The 27,636-nt window shown below is 38.2% G+C and overlaps 1 protein-coding gene across 1 annotated transcript in view; it reads right to left on the reverse strand.

Moving 5' to 3' along the window:
• Positions 1 to 2,388: 2,388 nt before the first annotated feature.
• Positions 2,389 to 27,636, reverse strand: part of CPB1 (carboxypeptidase B1) — a 33,455-nt gene continuing 8,207 nt past the window's right edge. Inside the window, exons 4-11 of the mRNA XM_007086325.2 lie at positions 20,858 to 20,957; positions 20,669 to 20,770; positions 19,721 to 19,822; positions 16,996 to 17,106; positions 16,816 to 16,906; positions 15,735 to 15,937; positions 4,575 to 4,659; positions 2,389 to 2,736 (exon numbers count right to left, since the gene is read on the reverse strand). Coding sequence (XP_007086387.1) covers positions 2,549 to 2,736; positions 4,575 to 4,659; positions 15,735 to 15,937; positions 16,816 to 16,906; positions 16,996 to 17,106; positions 19,721 to 19,822; positions 20,669 to 20,770; positions 20,858 to 20,957 — 982 coding nt within the window. The 3' untranslated portion in view covers positions 2,389 to 2,548. The remainder of the gene's footprint in view (positions 2,737 to 4,574; positions 4,660 to 15,734; positions 15,938 to 16,815; positions 16,907 to 16,995; positions 17,107 to 19,720; positions 19,823 to 20,668; positions 20,771 to 20,857; positions 20,958 to 27,636) is intronic.

Here is a 27,636-nt window from a genome sequence, read left to right on the forward strand (position 1 = left end):
TTTGATCAACTCATATAGGTTATGTGGCAAAAACCGGTGACTACACGGGATGTTATTCTAGATACGTAGAATTCCCATATTCCAGACTTGCTGCTTTGGCAGGGTGAGAGCTTGGGACTGAGGAAGGACTCAGAGCCTGTCCTGGGATCTCAGTGTGGGAGAAATTTAAAGGAGGGAGGAGCAGAGATGCCCTTACAGCCAGAGGCTTCTGGTAGGCCAGTTTAGGCAGGAACCCTGGACAGTTTCTGGTCCACCTGGCAGGAGGTCATATGGTATTGCACTGGGAAGGTCTAAAGCAGAAATCTCTTTCTGTTTTTTTTCTCAGTTTAGCTCAAGCAAGTGGCACCCCTAGCCAGAGAGCTGTTGACTTTCAGTCAGCCAGAGGTATAGCAAAAATGTTTCTGGTATGAGAAATCTTAGATACATGTGAATTTAAATGAGATCTTATTTGTGTATTTACTTTCCTAGTCCTTATTTGTCTTAAAAATTCCTTGGTTTTTTTGACAATTTCTAATTTAAAGCACTTAATTTAGAGACCTTGGAGGGCTCTTTATGGTTTACACACATGACTTCTGAACTTTGGGTCACGGCATCCCTTAGTTTGAGGTCAGTGTTACTTGCTAGAGGTGGATTATGGGAGTGTTTTGTGGAACTACCTGTGGATTGAATGGTATACCTTCAGCAGTGTAACTTCACTTAGGTAACTCTGGCTGAGTTAGCTTTATAATTTGTTTATAATTTAAACAACATGGGGGAAAGATAATTTAGCTAAATTACATCTGTGTTTTTATTACTGCCAGTAGTGCTTGAGAATTCATGGGATTTTCTTTTTTTGCACTTACGTGTCTGTTTCTCTGCTTCTTTAAATGATGTATTACTAAATTATTTTGCCGAGGATTGCTGGACGAATTGTAGCAGCAGCACTGCTACCACCTAGTGGACAATTAATGCAATTAATCATTCTTTGGCTTGACAACTTCGAAACACACCTCGGTGACTTCAAAGGGTTCTGGTTTTGAATAGAACAGTATCAAAAATATTTTAATATATTTTGCCAGATATGGAATCCTATTTTACTTGAATCCACACAGAAAGCAATTAGCTCATATTTTAAAGTAGAGTACTAAAGTAGATTATAAATAAGAGATGCCTGCAAATTGTAACTAGATACCTATTATTATATTTTAAAATTTGAACTTCGCATAATACTCTCTAACATTACCATGTTCAGTTCTATTTCTGGGAAACTTCAAATCATGGAATAATTTTTGCCTCTTTTGTTTCAGGCCTAACAGGTGCACCCAGGGTTCCTGACACCCTCTTGTTTTATTTCCAACCTGCTTTCCACACCTTAGCTGGCTGGTGTTTTAAAAACTCTGGTCGTGTCATTTGCAATCTAATGTTTTCAATGGCTTCCCATTGTTCATATACTGATTTTTCTAAATCCTTAACCTCTTTGCTGTGCCTTATGGCCTTTACTTCCCTCCTCAGCCCCTGGACAAGCCCTTCTTCGCTCAACTCTCTAGGTTCCTCCCTCCCTGACTTTCTTCTTACAGGTTCTGAATAGTCACAGAGTTTGGAAGAGGCACTCCCTTCCTCCAGCTACTTGTGACTTATTTTTCAAGTTCCAGCACTCCCTGAGAGAGCCTTCCCCCCACCCCCCATCCGGGAGGTAGATCTTTTAAATGGTCTTTTAATGTAATTTGTCTAGCACTTACTTGCTTAGTGTAAATTAAATCATGAACTATTAAATAATTAGTTTAATAGGTAATTATTTCATGTCTGTCTTCCCAAATGTCCATTGAAGGCAGAAATGTCTTCCTTTTTCATTGCTCTGCCCCTGATTGCTTACCAAAGTGTTTGGCATGTAGTAGACAGTTCATAAAATAAATGAGCTGAGGGACACCTGGGTGGCTCAGTTGGTTAAGCGTCTGACTCTTGGTTTTGACTCCGGTCATGATCTCACGGTTCGTGAGATTGAGCCCCATGTTGGACTCCGGGCTGGCAGTGTGGAACCTGCTTGGGATTCCTCTCTCTCTCTCTCTCTCTCTCTCTCTCTCTCTCTCTCTCTCTCTCCCTTTCTCAAAATAAATAAACTTAGAAAAAAATAAATGAACTGAGATGAAATCTAAACGAAGATGGGGTCTTTCACCAAACTGAGTTTTCTTAAATTTCCCCTTATATTTCTCCTTCCTTATATGCCCTCATTATAACCTGTGCATGTCTGCAGTCTTCCAGAGTTGGCAAATACCCTGAGGACTTTTAACTCCTATATGGCTGATCCTCATCAACACCCTGTGTGGCTTGCTTAGTCATTTGTTCACATCATTTCTTTTTTCTAAAGAAGTAGGCAATTTGCCAGGTTTTATAATTACAATAGATTCACTTTTATTATTACAAGTATTAAAAGATCCAAGTAGTTTAATAGACCGATAGCATAAAAGAAAGATTAGGATCTGGAAAATTTACAGGGAAACAAAAATAAGAGCTCAGGATTGGAAATAAATGAAGAGTGAGCACTTGGAAATAAGGCTGTCAGCATTTTCTACTAGTATGGATGTTCCATGACGTATCTGGCAAGGTACTTGATGGCTAGCATCGTTTCTTCACAGGTTGGCCGAATCTGGGATTCAGGGAGGACAAAGCCATATCTGCCTTTATCCCGGAGTTCGAAGGTAAAAGAATATTTGATTCCTTGGTCATAAGCCCAGTCATCAGAGCCCCCAGCAGCAGGATCTGCAATGTGCAAACAGCAGAAAAACAGAAAAACAAAAAACCAAAAAACTTAAAATCCAGGAAGAAAATTAAAAAAAACAAAAAAACACACAAATGAAAGATGGTAATTTGTAATTACAACTGTTTTACAGGGAAAAATATTCTAGAAAACTGGATTATAAAGGCTATGGGGGTGTTTTAAAAACTCAGGACAATCTTACCTTTAAGCTTAATTATAGTGGGAATGACATGTTTCATACTCCAGGAAGTATGTAATTTATAATATAATATAAACTTCCCACTGTGCTTGTATGCTATAGTAGACTATAACATATGTAATTTATTGACAAAATATATATAGTTTCTGGAAAAAGAGTATTTGTGTCCTGGGAAAATAAGGTAAGCTTCGTGATGACTGGTGATAGGCGAGAACTCCAAATCCCGAGGAAACAGGGCTGAATGATGAAACTGGAGCATCTTGAGGGCAGTGCTGTGCCTTTATATTGGTTTCCTCAGGGCCTGGCATCTGGTCTGGCATAGATTGGGCATTTATTCAGCTATTCATTCAATAACAGTTATGATGTTACTGCCACGTGGATTTTATATTTATTCAGTCATTAGCTCATTTGTTCATTCATTCATTGATTAATTCATTAATTCATTCTTTGATCTGTTTATTCCGTCAACAGTTGTACAGCCCTCACTGGGCAGCAGGCCACGGGCTGTACTCTGGAGGTGCCAGGATAGAGGCAAGATGTGACTTCTGCCCTCCGAGGTTTATGGTATAATGGAAAAAGAACCTTCATTGAACTAGTCTGAATAAAATATGCAAGACATTCACAATATATGACTAAGTGGGCTATTTCTGTTGGAACCCTGTAAGAAAACAGTATGCCCCATATGATTCAGAGCAGTTGAAAAAAGTCCAAGAGTACAGAGAACTGTATTCAACATAAAACCTAAAAGAAAACAACAACCCAGGATTGGAGCCTCTCCAGCTGCACAGGAGGCCCTGTGATGACAGGACTGGCCCTTTTCCCTTGTATTTTTAGTCCTTTCAGATCTGGGGCAAAAAGAAATCATGCACAGGCAAAGGAAAATAGAAGTAGAAGTGGAAAGTGGGGCCTGCAGGATGTGCCTTCCCAGTGACACTCAAACTCTGTAGCATCTAAGTGAAATCTGAACTCTGGGGTCCAGCCCCTACCGAACCCTCTTGCTGTGTGTCTCTTGACATTTGCTCTAACACACTGAGTGACTGGTCAGAGGGGCTCACATCTATCCCTGGAAAGTGGCTTGAGCCCGAATTAGCCCTCACACCTGCAGTCTGTTTAGTCAGGGAAACACTCCTTCTTAATGCTTGTCTCCAGCAGTTGTCCTTCCAGGTAAAGCTTCTGAGTCATTCTCCTGGGCAGTCATCCCTGATACCATGGGATGGGCTATTTGGTCCTAGGTGGTGCTCCTTCTTTGCTCATCCTCTGTCCTAGCACTTAGCATCCCTATGTTTAGTTTTCTTGCTTCCCTACTGTGGGTTCTTAGAAGACTGTGCTGGTCTCCCCCCCCTCCCCCTTTCCCTTTCTCCTTCTCTTTTGCCTTCTCTCCATCCTTCCTTTCTTCTCTAGCACCTAGTATGGACCTGGCACATAGTAGTGGGAGCTCAATGGATGTTTATAGAGAGCAAATGTTTTTATGGGTTGAAAGGGATATTTTTTCCGAACAGAAAACTGACGACACGTTGTATAAAAAATTCACTGTCAGGCAAAAGCCACATGCTTCAGATGATCTAAGGAAAGTCTCTGGGAACCATTTGTCGCCTTTTTAGGCATGCAGTCTCTTTGCACAGTTCTGAAGCCAAGACTCACAGATTGTTGTAGCTCCTGGGCCATATGTGTACTTGGTGCCATGCAGTGTGGCAAGTTCTTTTACGGTAGCTTTAGCCAGGGCATTCTGCAAAAGAACCAGCAGTTAGTCAGTAAATAAGTGAAAGCACACACTGACAAACAAACAAGTATCTGTACATTATTTTTAAGACATTGAAGAGACACAAGACACAGTTTGGGTTAGTTTTCTACTTACTCAGGGCCCATTCTGAGTTTTTAGCTGACCTAGTCACGTGATCCAAGTCATTCTTGGGTGAGGATGTCTTACCTCATGCCCTCTCCAGGCACTCACGCCGAGCTTCCCTCTGTTCCACACAGAACGTGTTGTGTTGTGGCAATACCATTTGCTGGCCTCTGAGTTCTCAGTGATTTTTTTCTGTCTTTTATCTCCATGTCTGCAGGGTCCAGGCCAAGGCTTACCACTTAGTGGTTGTCCAGGAACTAAGTGTTGGAACTCTGAGGACAATTAGCACTCTTGCCCTCTTATTTAAGAATTAGGTCCTTACATTTATTTCAAATCATTGTTGCAGTAACCGGCAATAAGTTCTATTTTAGTCGGAGGACAATCTTTTACTTTCTTTTCTTTTTCATTTACATAGAACTTAGTGTGTCTTTTCCCCCAGGTATTCTTATTTAGACTTGTTAAACTTTTTTTTTTTTAAACCTTAGTTCAGGCTAGAGAAATGAAGCTACAGTAATCTGTAACTGTCCCAGATATCACATTCATTGATACAGTAAAATGTCACTGTATATTAAGAATTAGGCTATGTCTGAGGATTAGTGTGGCAAATCTGTATTGTCTCTGGTGCTTGTACAAAGAGAAAAGCTGGAGACAAGGAGGTCTTTGTGGTTGTGCAAAGAGGTTGTCTACCTAATGCAGGCAAACAAACAAATCAAATACATACAAAGTAACCCCAAACAAAAGAAAACAAAACAAAAACTACCTGGAAATGTGGTAGGTTATAAAGTCAAGATGAAATAGTATTATATGAGCTGGGGTAAGAGTATTAAAAACTACACATATGAACGATTGGATATTCAATATAGTGTTTGCTGCCATCATAGAGATTCTTAGGAATTGGCAGTTCCAGGGATGAGGGTGGTTCTGGCTTTGAAGATTTTTAGACTGAAGAATTAGACAACATCTATTTCAAAATGAAGAACATTCGAGTTCCAGAATTTAAAAAAGTGGCAAGTATTAACGTGTGTGTGTGTGTGTGTTTTAGAAGCAGCATCGTTCTCTTCAAGGATCCACTGCTTTTCTGTTCCCCTGCACCCAACTACTCAAGGGCAAGGGCTCTATACCCCCAATCCTCCCTAACTCCCTAACATCCACTGACATACTGCATATTTAAATGAATCACTTGAAAAGGAAGGCCTGACTTGGCTGTCTTGGGAATAGATTTGAGAATCTGATTGTTTACTACAGAATTAGCCATAATTCATTCTGGTTGTGAAACTAGCCATATTTCATACTTTGGCATCATGATTATGTCTCGTACATATGCTTGGAAAGCTGTGAGGTTGGTGATGAAATCAAAATACTCCGGGTATTGCAAAGTAGGAACTTCCCTTAGTCCTTGTTCTAATATCAAAACCAGTTTAGTGGTATCTTATGTCAAATTGACCAGGGCATGGCTATAAAACTTCAAGGTTCCAGCTCCTAAATTGCTAATGCTTTATCAACCAAGTGGTAAATTGGAAAATTTAAAAAGAATTATAAAATAGAATAATTCTATTTTTTTAGATTTTCTGGTTTGGTCCACTGAAATGGGGTAATCAGTTTCTTGGAACTAATTTATTGTTCTCAGAGTTTGGGGACAGTGACTTGAAACTTGTAGGGTTTTACTTCCCTTTTTTTTTCCCCACCTGGTAAACGAATATATGCTTTCTCTTACTGCATGGAATCTTTCACTGTTGTGGTCTAAATGTGTAGCCCTGTTGTTTGAATCTTATTCTGACCAACATACTAGAGCCAGGTCTCGTCTCTACCCTCTAGTACAGGGCCTGCTGCAGACTGAAATGAGAATAATCTATTCACAATTGCATAATGCTCAGAATAGATTTGAAACCATCTTTTACAGATGTGAAACATGGTGAGGTACTAATTATTTTTAGTAAGTAAATTGTATATTTTCTCCTCTTCTGTAATTTCATTAACTTGCATTCATCTGAGGATATCTGTAGTTATTTTTCTGTAATGCAGAACCTCGGATCCTAAAGCACTCTTATTCCTTCCCTACTTACCTTTCTTAGGCTTTTCATCTGTTCTGGGTTTTTTTTCCCCGTCTTTAAGCCTTGAATTATTACTTTTAGCTAGAGATACAATTCTAAGAAGTTCTGAGGGTCTCAGTTTCAGCATTATGACTATGATTAACAGTACCGTATTGTACTTGAAGGTTGCTGTGAGAATAGAGCTTTAATGTTCTCGCCATAACGACAAAGCAACAAAATAGCAACAGCAACAAAATGATAATTATGTGAAGTAAAGGATGTATTAGCTAATGTGGTGTCCATTTCCCAATGTATATGTGTACCAAATCAACACACTGTACCCCTTAAACCGATACAATGTTATATGTCAATTATATTTCAATAAAGCTGGAGAAATAAAGAAGTGTGATTCTTCAGGATTAGTTCCAAACATGAACAGTTATGAAGACTAGAGGAGATTTAAGACAAGAAGGTCACTGTCATTATCTATTAAACTCCTGAGTGCCTGTTGACCTTCAAGTCTCTTAATAAGGTTATTGGTATGACATAATATTTGAGTTATCTGACAAAACCGAAGGGACCTACTTGTGATCTGTTCTCTCTTTTGACTTATCAACTTACCATTGTAGTCATAACTACCATTAGGGCCACACAAAACCGTGCAGTTTGCCTTTCCTCAAAGTGATAATAACCAAGTGCTTTCTAAGACTTCGTAAGCATCCTCTGGAAGTGGTTGTTCTGCCTTTGTTGCAGACCCCAATATCTCAGATTGATGTTAGTTTAAAAAGGATGTTAATTTGTTCCTGCCACTGGTGCACATTGCAGGAACCTTTAGTTTGTGTCAGCCTTTGCTCTCCTTGTCCTCAGTTGCTCTAACCTCTTGATACCTACTCATCACTCATCTTCTGAGTGTCACCTCATCACCACATCTCTCAGTGGCTTTCTCACCTTCTGTTGAAGTCCGGCCTCCTTTTGGGCATAGAGTGCGGGCTAGGCCCTCCCTCTTCTCCCAGTCTGCACCCCTTGCTGTGCATTCCTCTTCCTTCCGAGCTAGGTTACCTTGAGCTACTTCTTACCCATGCCTGCCTCTTCTTACCCCCATCACATTGGGTATCCTTCTCCCTTTGTTGAGGTTCTCTTCTCATCTTTGTTGATTTGGAGAATTACTGTTGTCCTTCCAGATTCAGTTTTAGTGTCACCTTCTCTGTGAAGTTGCCCCTGACTCTCTTAGAGAGCATTGATTCACCCCTCTTTTGTGAAAGCTCATACCACTATCAGAGTTCCTGTCACTCTATTCTATAATGAATTGTTTTTTTGCATCTATTTGCCCCACCCCTCAGGCAAGCCCCCCTGTGGAAAGGGATTTTTGGCTATTTACTTTGTATCTGCAGCAGATTGTATAGCATCTAGCACATGGTTGGTTGATTGAGTCTTATCCTAGGACTTTGGGGCGTTACAGATGGGCCTGATTTGGGTGGGTGTGCAGGATGCTGAGCTCTGTAAAGGCTGGGACATGTGTGAGTAGAGATTGGGGATGTTTGTGGGGAGGGTGGTGGTACCATGTAGTGATAGTTGATGGGTTGCCACAATTACACGATACGTCTGCTGTGCATTTTACTTATTTCCAGTAATTAAAAAAAAATGAAGTGTGTGGACCCTTTCTCTCAGCTTCTCCAAAGCTAAGAGACAAAAAAAACCCAAAAACCCAGAACAGACATTAATTGACCAAAATATCATATTTTAAATTCCAATGATCTTAACAAAAATCCCTGGAATCACTGTGGGTCTTTTCTTTTGAAGAGTTCAAATACTTTCACAAATGTTACTCATTTATCTTTCCAACACTATCTGTCCACATTTCATCAGCATAGAATTTTCTAGCAAAATGGAATGCCACGTGGGGCAGCACGCTCAGTGGGAATGTTCCAACCAAGCTGGGTGACTGACCCCAGCCAGGAATGGTAAAAGAGAGATAATTCCTGCATTCGCTAAAATGTTAGAGTGGTAACTCCTTTCCCTTGTACATTTCTGTAAAAAGGGACTAAGACAGCTGACGAAAGACCCGCAGAAGCAATGGCACATCAGAAAGCATGATCCACATCTTGAAACTCCAATTAAAGACTCTTTCTATACAACCTGTTATTTGAGGGACATCTTACATCCTTGCTCAATGGGTTCAAAATAAGAACTAACATTTACATAAAACCTTAGACTTTACAAAGAGCTCTTGATAAGAGCTAGATATTTTTATCCCCATTTTACAGATAAAAGAACTGAAACTCAGAGAGGATAAAAGAACTTTCCCAAGGGCATGCAGCCCCATAAGTGGCTGACTTGAGCTAGGTTCTTCTTGCTTTAAATCCTGTGCTCTTTTTCACTTCTCCTTGTGGCCTTCGAATACTTCAAAAGAAGTGTTGCTGGAGCTGGTTTTACCAATTGTAAAGAACAGAAGGAAGCTAAATATAAATCAGCCTCAGAGAAAACTTTGCTTTCAGTCAAGGCCAAACATGGCCAGCCTTTATTAATCCTTAGATATGAGTTTCCTACCATGTCTTATGCATGTTCTCTTTTGTCACCTGTTTTCTTAAAAAGAGGCCTTGGTCATAGAGCAAAAGACAGAGAGAGTCTAAAGTGTCACATCTAACTCAAAGCCCAAGAGACAAAAGACCAACTAGTGTAATGTTTCTCAGGCTCTGAGCTCCAGGGGGCTGGTAAGATGAATAAGGCGAGGGTGTTCTTTTCCACTGACCTGCGTTCCCAGATAACATGTGATCAGGAAGCCCCTGTCTCATGGCTGTGCCCATGGTCTTCACTGCAAGCCAGAGTCATGGGAGGCGGGGGGCTGCCTCTTCGGGTCTTCCGCTGGTCCATTATTCCAGTACAAGGAAACAAAAGTTCCAAACTGACTATGGGGTATAAGCCAATTCGAAGGAAATTTTCTCCAGAACTTTGTTTCTAACTGGAAGTTCTGAGTTTAACTATTCCTCCGGGTGAATACATGTGATAATGGAAGCATCAAAATGATCTTTAACTGCCGTTTCCTTCCTTCTGTTCTGTGATAATGGGTAACTTACACCAAGGGACCAATGAGGAATTTAACTTTTATAATTTTGATGCAAGAGGAGAAGCCTGCAAGGCCCACAGGCAGGCACTGAGGAGAAGGCCTTTGGGACTTGAAAAGACAAACATGTTTCTGAGAAAAACAGGAGGGTAAACAAGTGCAGGCTCTGGTTGCGAAGCCCGAGATTAGAGAAAGGCAAAGAGTTAGGGGAAAGGCTTGGCTTGGGAGAGCTGGGCCTGCCCGTCTTGGCAGAGCTCATGGGGAGAGTGGGAATGCTTGCACTGATGTAAAGCAGTTTTTTCTTTGGCTGATCTACATACATACTTTTCAGCTCTTTAAAATCAAGGAAAATGTGAACGGTGAGTCAGCTGAAGTTGCAAAGTCTAGAGTATTTGTGTGTGTGTGTGTGTGTGTGTAGGTGGTACTTCTTCCAAATAAATATTAAAAAATAAATGCTGTATAATGAGAACATACTGTATCTTTTGCACTTCAGATTTGCAGAACACTATAAACTATTTGTGAGGAGGGTGAAAGCCAGGGGCCTTGAGCCAGGAATGTGACTTTGTTCTTATCTTAGTTTTAAAGCAGGGTTTCTCAACCTCAGCACTCTTGACATGTGGGCTGGATAATTCTTTGTTGTGGGGGCTGTCCTGTGCATTGTAGAATGTTTATCTGCATCCTCTGGCCTCTACCCATGAGATGCCTATAGCACTCCTACAGTTATGACAACCAAAAGTGCCTCTCTGACATTGCCAAATGTCTCCTAGGGGGTTGGCCGCAGCGGGGGGGGGGGGGGGGCGCAAAACTAGTTTACAGGAAAGTCAGATAAAAGACATAATTATGGTAAACACGAGTGTATTTTAGAGACAAAATTGAAAAGGAGGACAACCATTTTGAAGGTTCTCTGAATGCCTATCTTCTTTGCTGATGATGGTATAAGTGTCTCTTAAACACTGCTGCTAGGTCAATGCTGCTAAAATATCACTTTACTAGCCAGGTTGCCAGATTTAGCAAAAAATACAGAATGCCCCATTAAATTTAAATTTCAGATAAAGAGTGAATACTTCTTCAATATAAGTCTGCAATATTTGGAAGATATGTACACTAAAAATTGTTATTTCTCTGAAATTCAAATCTAACTGGGAGTCCTGTATTTCAGCTGGCAATCATATTTACCAGGTTACAGGCTCTAGGGCCTGCTATGACACGGGACTCATTGTGACGTTTAAGTCCCTCCAAAATCTCCTTACCTCACTCCTGCTCTTCCTCCACAAGAACACTTGAAACAGGCTGATCCTTCTCATCCCTCTCCATTTTTCAGTGTCCTTCTTGCACATTTGTTGGCTCTTCTGTCTGCCTAAAATGCTCTCTTCAGCCCTCTGTCACCCAAACGCTGCCCATCCTTCAAGGCCCAGAATAAATTGTTTCTCCTTTCTATAACTTTCATTGAATAGCTTTATCACATGTTACCATTTTCCTGCCCTGCATTCCTACTACTGTGCTTAGTTTGAAACTCCACATTCTGTACTTCTCTTGTACGGTTTCTGATATCTGAGTCTTAACATTTCAATAAGATCTGACGTTTCTAATAGCAAAAACCATGGTTTACGCTGAGCACTTGATAGGTACTCAGTGAAATTTTTGGTAATTACCTGATGAGCCATGTACTGACCAGGCCTCTGTAGGAGAACTTTAATAGGCCAAGAAGTCACTTAAAGTGTATAGTGATAAAACAACAACTAGTTTCTCTAATTAAATAAATTCTGCGGTTGTCATCTAAATTTTTTTTTTTTTTTTTGTATTATAAGTGAAATTTAAAAGTTCTGAGAAAATACCTGAAGTGAATATTTTGTGTCTCAGGTCCTGGTCTGCCTTAGCTGCTGGTGGCCTGCCTGACAGTGGGACTATATCCTTGTCATTTTTGTTATTAGGCAGGGACGTGGGGACAGCTGTGATTGGGTATGCACATGGGCCTGCAATTATCCACCTTCTAATCACAGCGTTTCTTCCCTCTGATTTTTATGTTTATCTCTAATCATGGTCTTGCTTTGTGCTCACATGCTTGGGTGGAGCATTGGATTTCTATCTTGGTAGCTCATTAGCTAAAACTTTAATTAAGAGGTAGTGAAGTGCCACTGGACTAGAACGTGTTAGGCTTTAGGAATGGATTCTTCTCTTTCGGTCAAGTTTAATAATTTTTCAGAAAGACCGTCATCTTTCTCCTGGTTAGAGAGTATATGCCCATGAAAGTATGGGCTAGAGTCATAAAGACTGGGCCCTGAGAAGTTAGGCATCTCAGCTGACCAGTGTAAATCCTTAGCAGTATCCAGGCACAGAGGTAATAATGTGTTTGTGGGAAGAAAGGCAATTTGATGAATGTTCTGCAAAATGGCTACATGGGCTACCCAATGTGTGGGTGTCTCTGGAAATTGGGGCAGTCTAGTCCTTCAGGATCCAATAGCTCTAGGCCCAAGGCTGTCTCTACTACTGGTGTTGGCTTAGCAAAACCTTCATTATTGCAGCTGGTAAATGAGAAAGCAGAACCAGAGAAATTTCAAGATTTCCAGCTGTAAAGTTCCATGCTTCTAATGTAGAAACGTGGTGTGAGAGGTATGTCCTGGCACCTTTGTGTGGTGCATATCAGTTTCCAGTTTGGTCAGTCTGGGGAACGGGTCAAGATACTTAGTTGACCAGTTATTATTCTGGGTTCCTGCTTTTGGACTTAGAAATGGTATTATGATAATAATAATTATTATTAATAGTGCCACATAGGCCCTTTTGGCGGGGAAGATGGACCAAAGATTTGGAGTTTCTTCCCTGCTCAGTAAATGCAAAGATATAGATAGTTTTGAAAACCTTTTCAATTAATTCTCCTAGTTTTTATTTACTCTGACAATAAAGAGGTCATACGATCCAGCATTTCATTATCTTTTAGAATTTTGGAAATGTAATTATATTCTTTTTGTGGGCCTTAAAACTTCTTCTGATGATAGTGATAGCTTCATATTGAATAAGTCAACACCGAGGAACTGGATAGTGTATGAAGCCATTGGAAACTCACAGTGCACTTTGTATTCTTTCTTTAAATAATGTAGTATGTGTAAAAGCAGTTAGCAAAGTGGAAAGCATTATACATGTAAGATATTTTTATGATTCTTCATATTTTTCACTGATCTGTAGACATATTTTTTGGTAGCTTTCTTTGTAATTCATGCTATTACTTCTCTTGTTCTTTTACTTCATTGGTCTTGTGCATTCTCTGAAGGTTGTCTCATGATATGAATAATTGTCAGGCAATCACATGTAACATCTTTCAGAAATGAAGCCACATTTTTATCATGACTCAGATATCAAAGATTGCCGTGTGTCCTAAATTTGCGCTGAGAATTCTAATATAGGTGCAGGATAATTTCCTTCAGTTTACAGTCTTATTCTCCTTGAAGCATTTTTTTTTTTTGCTACAAATATAATCTTGTAGGTTTTATAAATGTAAAGATAAATAAGAATCATATCCATATCTATGCACTCAATTCTGTGTAAGACAAAGTCCACTTTAAGAAATTCTAAGTTATTTATAATGTGGTATGCCAAGAATTCATCTTGTTAATCTTTCCCTACCTTTAGTTTTCTACAGTGGGATCACATTTTTTTTATGCTGAGAATTAATTTAAAAGCACTAGATTTGGATGGAACATTTACTGTACCCAGATCAAGACTTCTACTTTTTGTTCTTAATATCCTCATTACAAATAAAAACTGTGAAAAAGCCAACATTTTTCTTTATGAGAAACTCAGATTCTTTTTTGGCTATGTGTATTTACTCATTAACACTACAGTTGTGAGTTGCTCTAGCAGAATGTACTTAAGAAGTTAGTGAATTGGAATTATGCAAAATAAGAAAACGATGGAAAGGATCTCTAATTATTCAAAAGATTTAAGTTATTTTGGGGTGCTGGATTAAATTCAGATTCCCAATGAATCAAATAATCAAATTAACATTCACTTTAGATTTTACTAGTGACGCTTAAGTATTTCTTTTAAGACGCTAGGCAAAAGCTTAATCATAGAAAAAAATGATTGGAAATTAAAGTAACTTTTAAATCAATTACTGTGATATAAGTACAATTAAATTTGCAGGTCAGCCACCTATCTTGTCATGCTCAGAAAGGGTAAGAAGTAGCATATATTTTTTCTTGAATTTATTGGTTTCGTGAATATAAAAGTAAACATCCAACATAAGATTATTTTATGGTTTGTATTTTTTGTATTATGGTTTGTATTTTTGTATCCAGATTATGAATATTTTACTGGATATAATTCTGTTTATTCCAATTCTTTGTTAATTAGAATTAACTTATTCCCCAATAAGAAAAAGTATTGATGATTTGTGAAGCAGCTCATTTCCAAAGAACACTTTAAAATTTTTCTGTTAGCATTAGTCTTTTAGAATTTGGGTTTAAAACTGGATATATTAAGCAAACTGGATATATTGATTATTGTTACACTTAATATGGCTTTGTCTTTTTCTTTTCTGATGTGGCACAGTTTAAACATATTCACATGAATAAAGCAAACAACATAGCCCCACCTTCTTTCCTCAGGGACTGAAATCTGGGATTGAAATGAGGATCTGACCACACCCATCTCTGGGATAGCAGGACTGTGAGCACCCACTGGGAACACTTAACAGATGGAGCATAATTGGAAAATTGAAATAGTTAATGGTTCCAGCTAATGATGTTTTCCTTTGTTTTTTTGGCTGTGGACAGGGAAAATGGGAAGCTTTTTGAAAAATAGATTTTTTTTTTTAATGAAAAGGACCTAGTTTTCTAAGAGGCTGAGTTATTTTCCCGTTTTGCTCTTCACAAAATATTTATAGTATTACATATTTTATTTGGTCTCTGAAAGACTGAAAGTACAAAACAACAGTTTCCAGTTGTTAAAGTCACTGGCTCTTCAAATTTATGCATTTAGGTAAGCCAAATATCTATGTCATTGTCTAAGTGGGAGCCCCCCCCCCTCCCCTTTATTTTTTGGCATAACTCAAATGCTTTAAATCTTACACTTGTTCTTAAGGTCATTGGTCCCAACTTATGGCAGCCAGATGTTTCATAAACTAGAAAATATTGTTTGAAGGATTCAAACCTGCTGATTTTAAAAAATTATGCATTGATATGTGATATTTGTTAATGTGAATGTTATAAAATTCTTATATTATTTGACGTTTCATGTGGTTATATCATGATTTTCTAACAAGATTGCGTTTTTTTGTGTCATAGACACTTAAATATTTTTTTGCATTATTTCCTATATCTAGGAAGTACCCATTCATACTATTCATTCATTGATTGCTTTACTACTGTGTCTCATATAATCAAACAGTGGAATAAGCAATTTTAAGATCTTATCACTTAACCCAGTATCAACCAAATATGCCAAATTCCTAATGACATCTGCCATGCTCTGCCTATGTCAGATCCAGCTCAAGGCAACTTGACAGAATTGACTTTCTGTTTGTGTGTGAGGTGAAGCAACCTTGTTGATTATCCCAGATGCATCTGAAATCATCATGTAGTTAGTATTGTGGTGAAGCAGGAGTAAGTGTAGCTATTGTCATTTTGACAATTAGTGACTAAACTGGTTTAAATGTTGGGAACTGTTTCCCCCCATTAAAATCATATCTCTTTTAGCCAATTTATCAGCCAATTCCAGATTCCTTATAAATCTGTACTAAGTTTTTTCTTTGCTTCTACTGCCAAAAATTAATGGAACTTTTAGAAATTGTTTTTATATATTTTTTTTTCTCAGGAATAGGATTTAAAAATTTTCAACTGTGAAATACCATATTTACTACCACAACTACTTACCAGCTCAGCATTGTTCTCTGTGAGTTTATAATCATAGGAGTAAGGATAGAGCATCATTTGGGAGTATGAGTGGATTGTCACATATGCTTTGATGGAAGAGAGGTTGCTGCGGATGAAATTAGCCAGGGCCCTGGTCTCTCTTTCGGACTCTGCAGCAGGTCCACAGTAAGTGTCATCACAGGGCTTTCGAGAGGCTCCGACTTCTACAAAAACATATGTCATTAATGGAATGGTCACCTACTAAAGTTCTTACAAAGCATGCTTCAAACTTCCAAATTAGAGAGTTAAAAATAAGCTGTTTTTGGGGCTCCTGGGTGGCTCAGTTGGTTGAGTGCCTGACTCTCGATTTTGGCCCAGGTCATGATCTCGTTGTTTCGGTTTGTGAGATCAAGCCCCACGTTGGGCTCAGCGCTGACAGTGTGAAGCCTGCTTGGGATTCTCTCTCCTCTCTCTCTCTGTCCCTCCCCCTGCTCATGCTCTTTCTCAAAGTAAATAAATAAACTGAAAAAGAAAAGCTGTTTTTATAGGCACCCTCGTGATCATGTAGGTATATAAGGCATGCACATACATTTAGTCATGAGATTAGGGTCTTATGTTTTTAAGCTAATGGGGTAAAAAGTTGCATGTGAAATTATCAGTGTGTCTTTGTGTAGTATTATACAATGAAATCTCAATATAGTGCAAGAAAATTAATAAGGGAGAAACTAACATACATGAGAAATTTTCTTATTACTTGTAATCATTTTCTGAGAGTTGAATCACAAAATTGTAATTATATCACATTTTAATTTAAATAATTATTTAATGACTGTCTCCTCTAGATGATACATTTCAAAGTAGTAGAATTCTGTCTGGATTGCTCAGCCTTGTGTTTCCAGCATCTAGCACAGCTGGGAACACTATACAGCACACAATATATTTTTTTGAGTGAATAGATAAACTGTGCTTTCAGAAAGCTAGAATTCTAAAATGTAAACCTTGACATTTTTTCTTATTTTAGACACTGTTTTGTTTTCCTATGTTGTTTGTCCTCCCAGGCTTTTCAACAGATGCATGGCAAAATGGTCAGCTAGATACTTACTGCACCAACCAGCATCAAAATTTCTGTTGGGGTCTGTGCCAATGCAGGTGGTTCCAATCTGGGTGGAGCGAGTCTTTCTCCACATTCGGTTCTGAAAGTGGATTGTGTGGTTAGGTCAAGTATAATAGGAAGTGGGTTGGTTTTAATTTCATCAGCCCCTCTCAGTATTGGTTCATATACCTTGGTCCAGGTGTAGATATAGCCGTCAATATTGACCACAGGCAAGACATAAAAGTCTAACATGTTGAGAAGTTCTGTCATGTGGCTCTCATGTCCATAGGTGCGAATAGCCTGTGTATGAATTAGGAAGAGAATTTCATGGAAAAATGGAATGTGTGAAATTTACATAGACTGTATGAATATTGACTTTGGTAATAATATCTACCTATTGAGGTAGCTATTTAATATTTAAAAGGCAGTTAGCAAAATTTTACCCATAGTTTTGATTAAAATAGTTTTTAATTCTTCTCTGTTTCCAGGACATTCTGTTACATCCATATATAACTCGAATAATTATTTATTTAACTTTTCACTTTAAAGATGAGCAAAGATTTAATAAAACTAGACTATTAAAAAAATATTCATTTTCTAATAGTAACTGCAGTAAATTTTTTTCAAAGTGAGTAGGATATGAAGGTAAGACCTGTTTTTAGTAAGTAAGGAATGTCTATGGGTGGCTATGGGTGTTTCTGCTATCATCTAGAAATTTATTTAAGTTTTGTGAAACCTCCTGTAGATAGTCTCACTGGAGAGAATGTCCAATAAGGAAGAGGAATGAAGAAGCCCCCCTTTATGAAGTGAGCTCACACCGGTAGATTTTGGGTGGCTCTCACAAAAGCCTGCATAAAGATGAAAGTCTCTTTCTTACTCCTCTGTATTGAGAAGGGAACCCTGTTAAGGGACTAGCTACCCCTGCTAAGTAATGTGGACATTCCTCTATGAATGAAGGACCTCATACTCATTAATTATGTTCTTTTAGTCATAGTTCCTCAGCCACAGTATCATGTTAAACTTCAACTCTTCCCTAGGCATTTTTGAGTAGACTTTAAAATAGTTAAGGCTTCTATGTATTAATAGTTTTAATATACTTTTTGTGACTCTACACATGTATATTCATTATAAAAACACATGATAAAATATGTGATGTTTAGTTTGGAGGAGCTACAGAACCGTGTTCTTTTTAGTGGTCTAATCTTAGAGATAACCAAAGTAATAATAAAAGTTTTTCCCTTCCAGAGGGCAGATGGCAAGATACCCATTGAAGTTAAATGGTGACAACTGGATACATAACATGTCTAGAAACCAAGACCATGACAAATATATACACAAGTGTTTCACACAAAAGACCGTATATTGTATATAATTATATTCTTAATTTTAAAAGTACTTCAATATTTTAAACTTTTAATTCTGAAATAATTTTAGACTTATAGAAGAGTTGCTAATGCAAAGGGTTCCCGTATGCCCTTTATTCAGCTTCTCCTAATGTTATCATCTAACTCAATCATGGTACAGCGATCAAAGTGAAGGAATTAACATTGACACAGTAATATAAGTTAAACCATAGGTTTTATTTAGAGTTTGCCAGTTTTTCCACTATTATTTTCTGCTCTAGGATCCAATATACAATCCCACACTATGCTGGTTGTCATGTTTCCTTTGTCTCCTCTTCTCTGTGAGAGTTCCTCAGTCTTTGTTTTTTATGACTTTGACACTGTTGAAGAGTACTAGTCTGGTTACTTTGCAGAAGCCCCCTCAATTTGGATTTGTCTCAATTTTTCTTTATGATTAGAGGAAGGTTATGCATTTTTAGGAAGAATACCATAAAGACATTGTGTCTTTTCCGTACATAATACCCGGTGGTACATGATATTGATTTTGTCTTATGCTGATGATGTTACCAGTGATGGTAACCTTGATCACTATTTGGTTAAATAGTTTCTGCTGTTTCTCTACTGTAAACTTTGTCTTTGTAATTTAATACATATTTTTGGGGAGATACTTTGAAACTGCAAATGTCCTATTTGTCTTTAAACGTTTACTCACTAATTTTTGCATCCATACGTAGATTTTCATGAAATGATTATTACTGTGGTGTTCTAATGGTAATTTTCTCTTTTGTCCATCCTTTGTATATCCATTAGTTATAATTCTTCTTTAAGAAAGATTGTTCCTTCTTTCCCTTTTATATATTTATTGAATAATTTGTTTATATCAATATGGACTCATGGATATTTAAAAAATTTCAGTTAAAGGGATTTCACATATATCTTATTACAATTACAAGGAGTGAAAAACAGTATCATTTAGAGTAGGGACCACTATTCATTGTTGTTGTTGTTGTTTTGTGAAGTATACGACAGTTATTGTCCAAAAGATAATGACGAAGCTAGTGGTTTATCCACATTTACTTTTAAATGACCTCTCCATTATACTACCGGTTAGTCTCTCCACCAAAGGTGGGTGAGAAAGTTCTGATGAGTCCAATTTAAATAAATCAAATTTGATAACTGTTTTAAAATCTTACAGGGGTTCCTGGGTGGCTGAGTCAGTTAAATGTCCGACTTTGGCTTAGGTCATGATCTCACGGTTCGTTCGTGAGTTGGAGCCCCGCATTGGGCTCTGTGCTGACAGTGCAGAGCCTGCTTGGGATTCTTTCTCTCTCCCTCTCTTCTCTCTGCCCTTCCTCTGTGCGCTCTCTCTCAAAATAAATAAAGTTAAAAAAGTTTACAAAAACTTAAAATTTTACCTTATAAATGTTCCCTAAAATTGGGAACTTGTAATTAGGATTTTTTTTTCTGTGTTACTACTCTTATTATAGCCTGGTTATAAGAAATTGAAGTTTTTTGTTAAATAAAAAAACACTTTCTACTTCCCTCCGCCCAAAATCATTCTATATACTGACCTCTCTCACAAACCATTGGCAAAATGCAGGGGAAATCCACTCTCTGGCATGGAAACCACAGTCCATGAAAATGGCAGACTTATGTGGTCTAGCTTTGCCAACCTATTGCAAGCAAAGAAAAAGGGAAACGGTGATTCATCACATTCAGGGGTTAACATTCACTACCCGTCTGGGCTTTGGATTCAACAGGTGAAACTTGACAGCAGCAAGAGATATATCCTGTGATTAAATTAAAACACAATACTAGCACAGTATGTTCTTGCCTCTAGACACTCACAGTGTTTGAACTGAAGGCTTACATGGCTGTTTATTATTTTTATTAAGCTTGACAAGCTCATATTTTTCAGAAGATGCTGATTACACTGCTTAATTGTACTCACGTGGGGGTTATTTTCAGCTGCTATTATTAGGTGACATGACCAAGACAACTGGATGAGTAATTAGAAGTAATCATGATTGTTGCTAATCTTGTAAGAATTTTCTTTCTCTCCCACTTACTCCTTGTCTTTTTATTTTCTTCATTAGAATTACATGACAAAAATGGCATTAGAGGACGACAGAAACAAATTGTTGCTACGCTTTGTAATGTTGCCTGATAGACGTGAAGTTTATGAACCTCTTTAGCAAATGGATTTGCAAACAACATCTGGGAGAGAAGAATTTCATCAAGGTAGGTGATCATTTACATTGCTTACAGGAATGTGGTTAAATTTATAGGACTTCTCTTATTTTATTGCATTTTCCTTTCGAATAAATCAAAATAATGATTTAAAAATCCACATATGATAAAAGAAGCTAGGGAATCTGTTTGATTCCCTGGGGCATATAGACAGGGAAAGAGTTATAACAATGCTGGGATGAGCATGTCTGTGTAACAGATGTTAATGTGTTAGAACTCGTTGATTTAAAGCCCTCAGACATGGCAAGGTCATGGTTAAAAATGATTACCTTGAGGAGATACATAGTGCGTCCTTCAAATGTGGTTCCGATGGCTCTGCGAGAGATGAGGCCTGGATTCTCAGTGGCGACTTGTTGAGTCCAAGCCTCTATCTACCAATGCAACCATTTGTGGATTAATGTGCCATTCTTAGTTCAGTTCCCAAAACAATGTCTGTCTAAATCATGTGCACATCATACCGTTTCCCATTTGTTGTACTTCTCATAACTGTGTCCAGTGGCACGGACCTGGCTGTCAAACTGGCCTTCTAACACAGATCTCAGGTTGCTTATCAATACCCTGCAATAAACCAAAGGGGAGGCTCCTGTGAACATACGAGTATTTCCCATTGAACATGTGCAAAAACTTAGAGTCACTGTGTTAGTAAATGGTGCAGTACATTCTCCACGGAGTCGCATGTGTCCTCTGATCATTCCTGATGCCCTTCAACAGAGCTGCTCATCACAAAGAGTGAACATATCGTTGGAGAGTGCAGGTAAGGCAGGCTCTTTTCTCAGGCCAAACTTGAGATATTTACATTTCCTTGGACTCTAAATTCAGAAAATGGTTTCCCCTGGCACCTGGGGCATTCTGGATCAGGGCCTTGGGCAGCCACACAAAAGTATGCACTTGAGCCCTATCTATGGTCTTTCTTCCCCAGGACTTCCCTGGTTTTAGCACTAAAAGTCACATGTCCCAGGAGCCAGTCAGTCCCAGGTAAACTGAGACAGTTGGTCACTTGAGGGCCTTTCTCTAGGTTTTGAGAAAAATGTCTTGATGGGTGGAAATTCAGAAATATTAATAAACTAAAAATTTATTATTAGGCAAAAAATTCTGGGGTTGAAGAACTAGTTTCTGCTTGCCTATTTTTGGTTGGTTTAAAGTAATCAAAGAATGGCTCTGTAGCAAAGTATTATGAAAATTGGTGACAGACCTTTGAGGCCTGCTTATTTCCATAAATGATTGTTCAGGCGAAAGTTCCTATTATAAAAGGCAGGCTGGAAGGTGTGGATTATGTGTGACTTCATTTGTCTTTGCTACTTACTGTTGAATGTAAAAAGTATGTTCTGAAAGGACAAAATTTTATGAGCATTAATGTCCTTGATCACAGCACTGTGAATATTATGGACAGAAGCTAGTTTGCAGAAACTTGTATTATCCACAGTGAAGCCTTGAAATGTTTTTATCTGACATACAGAGAATTGCAGCCACATATCAAAAAGTCTACTTCTCCTGTGGCTGCTCCAAGGGCTTTCTGATGAAGTGTGTCAGGGACATCCTCTGAACCTCCCTCCTAGTCTCTTCTTCGTTTGGTTAACTTGGGAACGAACTTGTGTCTGTTTATGGAAAATGCAATAGATTAATACTAAATAATACTTGCTCCCTAGCCAGAGGCAAATACTGTCATTTAAAATGTTTTTAAATGTTTATTTGTATATTTATTTTTGAGAGAGAGAGAGAGAGAGAGAGAGAGAGAGAGAGAGAGAGAGAATGGGGAGGGGCAGAGAGAGAGACACAGAATCCTAAGCAGGCTCCAGGCTCTGAGCTGTCAGCATAGAGCCCAAGCCAGGCTCAAACTCACAAACCTGAACCAAAGTCAGATGCTTAAGGACTGAGCCACCCAGGTGCCCCCAGGCAAATACTATCTTAAGGTCTTAACTGTCTTAAGGTGGTATTGAAAAGAAAAGGGAAAAGGAGCAGACTTAAAAATTTAGCTTGCAGAAAGAAAGTTTCTCTTTGAGCAGCCCTCAGTACTTTGTTAGTATACTCATTTTTACGGCTGCTGTAAATTACCACAAATGTAGTATGGTATAAAACAACATGAATTTATTATTTTATAGTGCTGTAAGTTAGAAGTCCAACACCGGTCTCAATGGGCTAAAATCAAGGTGTCAACAAATCAAGGTGCTTCTTTCTAGAAGTTGTATGGGAGAATCTGATTCCTTGCCCCTTCCAGCTCCTAGAGGCTGCCCACATTCCTTGGCTGTTTGCCCTTGTCTTTGAACTTTGAAGCCAGCAACAGCAGCTCAAGTCCTCTGCATGTAACATCACTCTGACCTCCTCTTCTGCCTCCCTTTAACGCTTGTAAGGACCTTGTGATCATGTTGGGCCTATCTGGACAATCTAGGATAATCTACCTATTTTAAGTTTAGCTGTTTAGCAACTTTAACGCCATCTACAACTCTAACTCCTCTTTGCCATGTAATGTGACATATTCAGGTCTTCTGGGGATTAAGATGTAGACATTTTTGGGGTGGGGGGCCATCATTCTGCCTGCTACAGTTAATAATGTTTATAGTATGTTCTATAATTATATTCAACACCCAAATTGGATTGTTAAGGGATAGGGCAGAAGTAGCAAGAATCCAGAATTAGGAATCAAAAGGTCAGGGGTCATAGTTTTGACTAACTTGTAAGTTGACTTCAGAAAAATTATTTAATATCTGGGCCTTAATTTCATAATTTTGAGAAGGGGGCATTTGATTAGCCGGTATTAATGTCCTTTTCAGTTGTAAAATGCAGTGACTGGACTCATAGGCCTTGGTCATAGATGTCTTTCAAGGTTTATGAAAAAAAAAAATTAAGCTAAAAGTGCCAGTTACCACCTTCATAACTCCAGGAAAACACTTAAAATAGATAGTTTAGGAAAGTGATTTTCAAATATAATATTTATAAAAACCAAAAACAAAACCAGAGCAAAGCAAGCAAAACAAAAACTTGAAAACAAAAAATAAAATTGGCCAAAACCTTTAAGAAAACATCTATATTCCATTCTAAGATCATCCATTTAAAGGAACACATCCTGTGTAACAAAGATGAACTTCTCTGACTGAATGGCAAAGCTAAAACTCCACGAGGAAACCGTAAATGGCATCTACTTTCACTGTGACAAGATTTTTCATCGTCAGTGAGCGAGTACAATATCATCTAGGTCACATGGCTTGTTAGTGGGTGCCCAGAGAAAAGAAATCATCACTGAAATGCTCCCAGGCATTCCACAGCCTCAAGACCTTCAATAGACAATTGTGTCTAAGACCTTAACTGTGGCCAGCTCTGGTCTGTCAGCAACTAGCTCTGAATAGAGGGACAAGAGACCTTCCCCTGCTATGGCTATCCTTTCTCTGTACCTAATCCCAAAATTCACATTATTTAGAAGACTTAGTGACTATGTATGGATTAGTGTTTTGTTTGGTAGTTAGATGAGACATCCTGGTAGAGTTATTACTATGTTAACTGTTAAACGTTTTCATCAATATTAAGGACAAAGGAGCATTAAAAAACTGTTAAATTTAAGATGACACCCAAGAGTAAAAGTACCCTCTAGTAAGTTGCAAAAGAGCATCAGAATGAGGTTAATGTGGTGCTGACTTTTGCCTGAAGGCAAGGGATTGACCTGAAATGATCCTATCCAGCCTTGTGATTATTTGATTTTATTAGATTTAGGACAAAGCACTACTTTAGCTGTATTACAAATATTATTACCAAATAATGAGCTTCTATTCTAGGAGATTAAAATAATGCCTCTTAATGTAATAGGGACTACATTACAGCTCCAAAATACAGGGGCACGTACACTATTTTATACTTTTCTATGTTCCTTTTATAGTGCCACCCAACTTCTATACTAACATGCAAGCAAATTAGATTACAGGGACTCCCAACAAAACAAGGAACGGAATGTCTGAGAAGGAGAGACACGACTAACTTTTTTCCCCTTATAGATTCTTGAAAAAGGAGTATTTGGTTAGTTCCCATACTACATGCCCATTGCTCTTGAAGAACACTGTTAAGTACCCATTGCTATCCAAGGACGTTCCTGTCTTAATCTGAAATACGCAGAAAAAAAGCAGTATAGGTAGTTAGTAACAATCAGTTTCTTCCTAGGTTGGATAGGGGAAAGACAACCATCCTGCAGTTTGTAGGAAGGTATTCTGTGAAGGGCTGCCCACCAAAAGGTCTGTCAGCCTGGCTTCAGGACGAAAAGTTGGAGATTTGCACCATCTAATTCCTGGTTTTTCTGTACCTAAGTGTACAGCATAGGCATAAAAATAGTGATTTTTCTTGGTGTACACATTGTGAATTTTTTCCCATGGCAACTCAGAAACTGATTAAAGCTGCCAAAGTGATACAAGTCTTGGTGAAGAAGGTTTGGAACCATGGGAAAAATCTGCAAAGCTTTTTATTGGAAGTTGTGCAGTAGCCGGTTCCTGTCGCATGTAAACACAGCTACAAATTCTTGCCGACAGGAAACTGTCTAAACACAAATTAGTTACCATATGAGGTAATAATGGGATGCACAGGGACTGCTTGCAGCCCCAGCAAGGATATTGCTGGTGTGCTTCTCCAGGATTTCTAGGGACTTATTATTATTTAATATTTAGACAATTATATGCTACAAATGTGCTAAGCAGCAAACAGAAACAAAAATTAACAAGAGCTTAGCTCTTGGGAATATCCTATGTTCTAGATGAGACAACATTTACATCCAGTTCCCAAAAAGTTTACCCACTAAAAAAGGATTGAACTTTCTATCTGATAAAAGGAATGCGATTAGAAGCCATTTTACTGCTTTGGGATATAGGTAGAATTAGGACATGATTCAGGTAGCTAGGGTTAGCTTATGGTCTCTGATATTCCTTTGTTTTTCTTAAGGAATTATAAAGAATCTGTCACTTAAAAAATATTACTGAGGACTACTAAAGGTTAGGATTTTTGACGTTCTTCCTAGTGTAATAAGAAGAGCAAAAAGTCACAGACATGAATCTTAATCAAATTTTGAAACTTAACTGTGTTATATGTTTTTTTTTTTTTTGAAGAGTCAATTCTTAAGGTCACATTTTGACACTTTCCTCAGGCAGAAGCAGATAGCTAAGCTATATGAGCCATGATAATGGGGTTAAGCAAAACAGTTTCTGTTGACCTTTAAACAATGTATCATCTCCCTCTTTGTACAATAGTAAACCATAGCAGCGGTCACAGCAATAGTAGTATCAGTTGCAACTTATTTGTGTATTGTTTTGTTCATCTTCACAGATTTTTGAGAGAGGCATAGTATCTTCACATTATGGATTAGGAAACTGAAATTCACAAACATGAAGCACATTATCTAAGGTCACAACCAGGAAGGTTCAGACCCAGGATTTGGATCTGGTCTGTGTTTTATGGAACACTTACTTGTTGTGTTAGGCTGCACCACTTCTGACGACGTACAGACCTCATAGGTAACAATTCTTACGTCTTCACTAGCATAAATACTATTCTATATTTTTAAAATGTCAAAACAAGAGAATATTTTTTATGAAATTCTTTAAGGTATATTTACCCAAAATATAATGAGGACTTGAGCTTGTGGTAGGCTGCTCTTGGATAAACATTTGAATGTTCAGGACTGGAGCTTGACAAACTGCCTGTTTGCTTCTCACTGACCCACTCCCTGGAGGAATAACTGTTTGGGATAAAAGTCCTCATTTCTTTCTTCCCTCTAGTGCAAATGCCTTCGGGTCAGCATAGTCTCTCCCAGTTATAAGGTTACATACAGGTTATATAATCTGTTCTCTGCCTAGAGTATGATTTTTTCTTTTCTTTGGCTAATGCTGGCTCATCTTTAAGTTCTCAGCTGAAGCCTCATTTCCTCCAGTGGCCTTCTCTGACCCTAGAGTTGGTCATTTCCCCCCTATATATCCAGCTCTTTGCTCTTCTTGACAGCTGTTACACAATTTTGCAATTCTTTGTTTAAAGTCTGTTTTCCTCTGAAGGGAGGAGGGCCATATCTGTCCTTTTTTGGGCTTGGTATATATAGGCATTTACTATCTATTTGTTGTATCGACAGTGGACAACTGCTTCTACTTAGGAAGACATTCTCATCTGGAGAGGCTTAGATGGACCAGTGTGGTATTTGGAGACAGGACATAGGGTCATCAGCTTAGCCAACTCTGTATTAGGCCTTTGAGGAATCACTTTTCTTTCTTTTAGTCCTTATCTTCACGACTTCTACCATTAGAGATAGTGGTGGGGCCTTGAGGTTGCACAGAAGAACCATTCAGTCTGACCCTAGTCTGGTCCTTAATCTTAAAGGAGCATGAGGAAGAAAAAAAAAAAAACCAAAAAACTGGAGATATCACAATTCCAGATTTTAAGATATATTACAAAGCAGTAGTAATTAAAACACTATGGCACTGGCATAAAAATAGACACATAGCTTAATGGTTTAGAACAGAAAACCTAGAAATAAACCCACAATTACATGGCCAATTAATCTCTGACAAAAGAGGAATGAATACACAATGGGAAAAAGACAGTGTCTTCAACAAATAATGTTTGGGAAACTGGCGAGCTGCATGCAAAAGAATGAAACTGGACCACTTTCTTTCACCATACACAAAAATGAACTCAAAATGGATTAAAGATGTAATGTGAGACCTGAATCCATAAAAATCCTTAAAGTGAGTATGGGCTTCGTAATCTCTCTGATACCGGCCATAGCAGCATTTTTCTAGATGTCTCCTGAGGCAAGGGAGATAAAAGCAAAAATAAACTATTGGGACTATATCAAAATTCTTTCTGCACAATGAGGGAAATAATCAACAAAAGTAAAATACAACATACGGAGTGGGAGAAGATACTTGTAAATGACATATTCGATAAAGGGTTATTATCTAAAGTATATAAAGGACTGGTACAAATCAATACCCTGAAATGAATAATGCAATTAAAAGATGGGCAGAAGACATGAAGAGACAGTTCTCCAAAGAAGACATCCAGATGGACAACAGACACATGAAAAGATGCTCAAAGGCACCCATATCAGGGAAGTGCACATCAAAACTACAATGAGATATCACCTCACACCTGTCAGAATGGCTAAAATAAAAAAAAAAAAAACCACAAGAAGCAAGTGCTCACAGAGTATGTGGAGAAAAAGGAACCCTTTGCATTGTTGGTGGGAATGCAAATTGGTGCAGCCATTGTGGAAAACAGT

The sequence above is a fragment of the Panthera tigris genome, chromosome C2 (assembly GCF_018350195.1).
Source record: "Panthera tigris isolate Pti1 chromosome C2, P.tigris_Pti1_mat1.1, whole genome shotgun sequence".
Taxonomy (NCBI): Eukaryota; Metazoa; Chordata; class Mammalia; order Carnivora; family Felidae; genus Panthera; species Panthera tigris.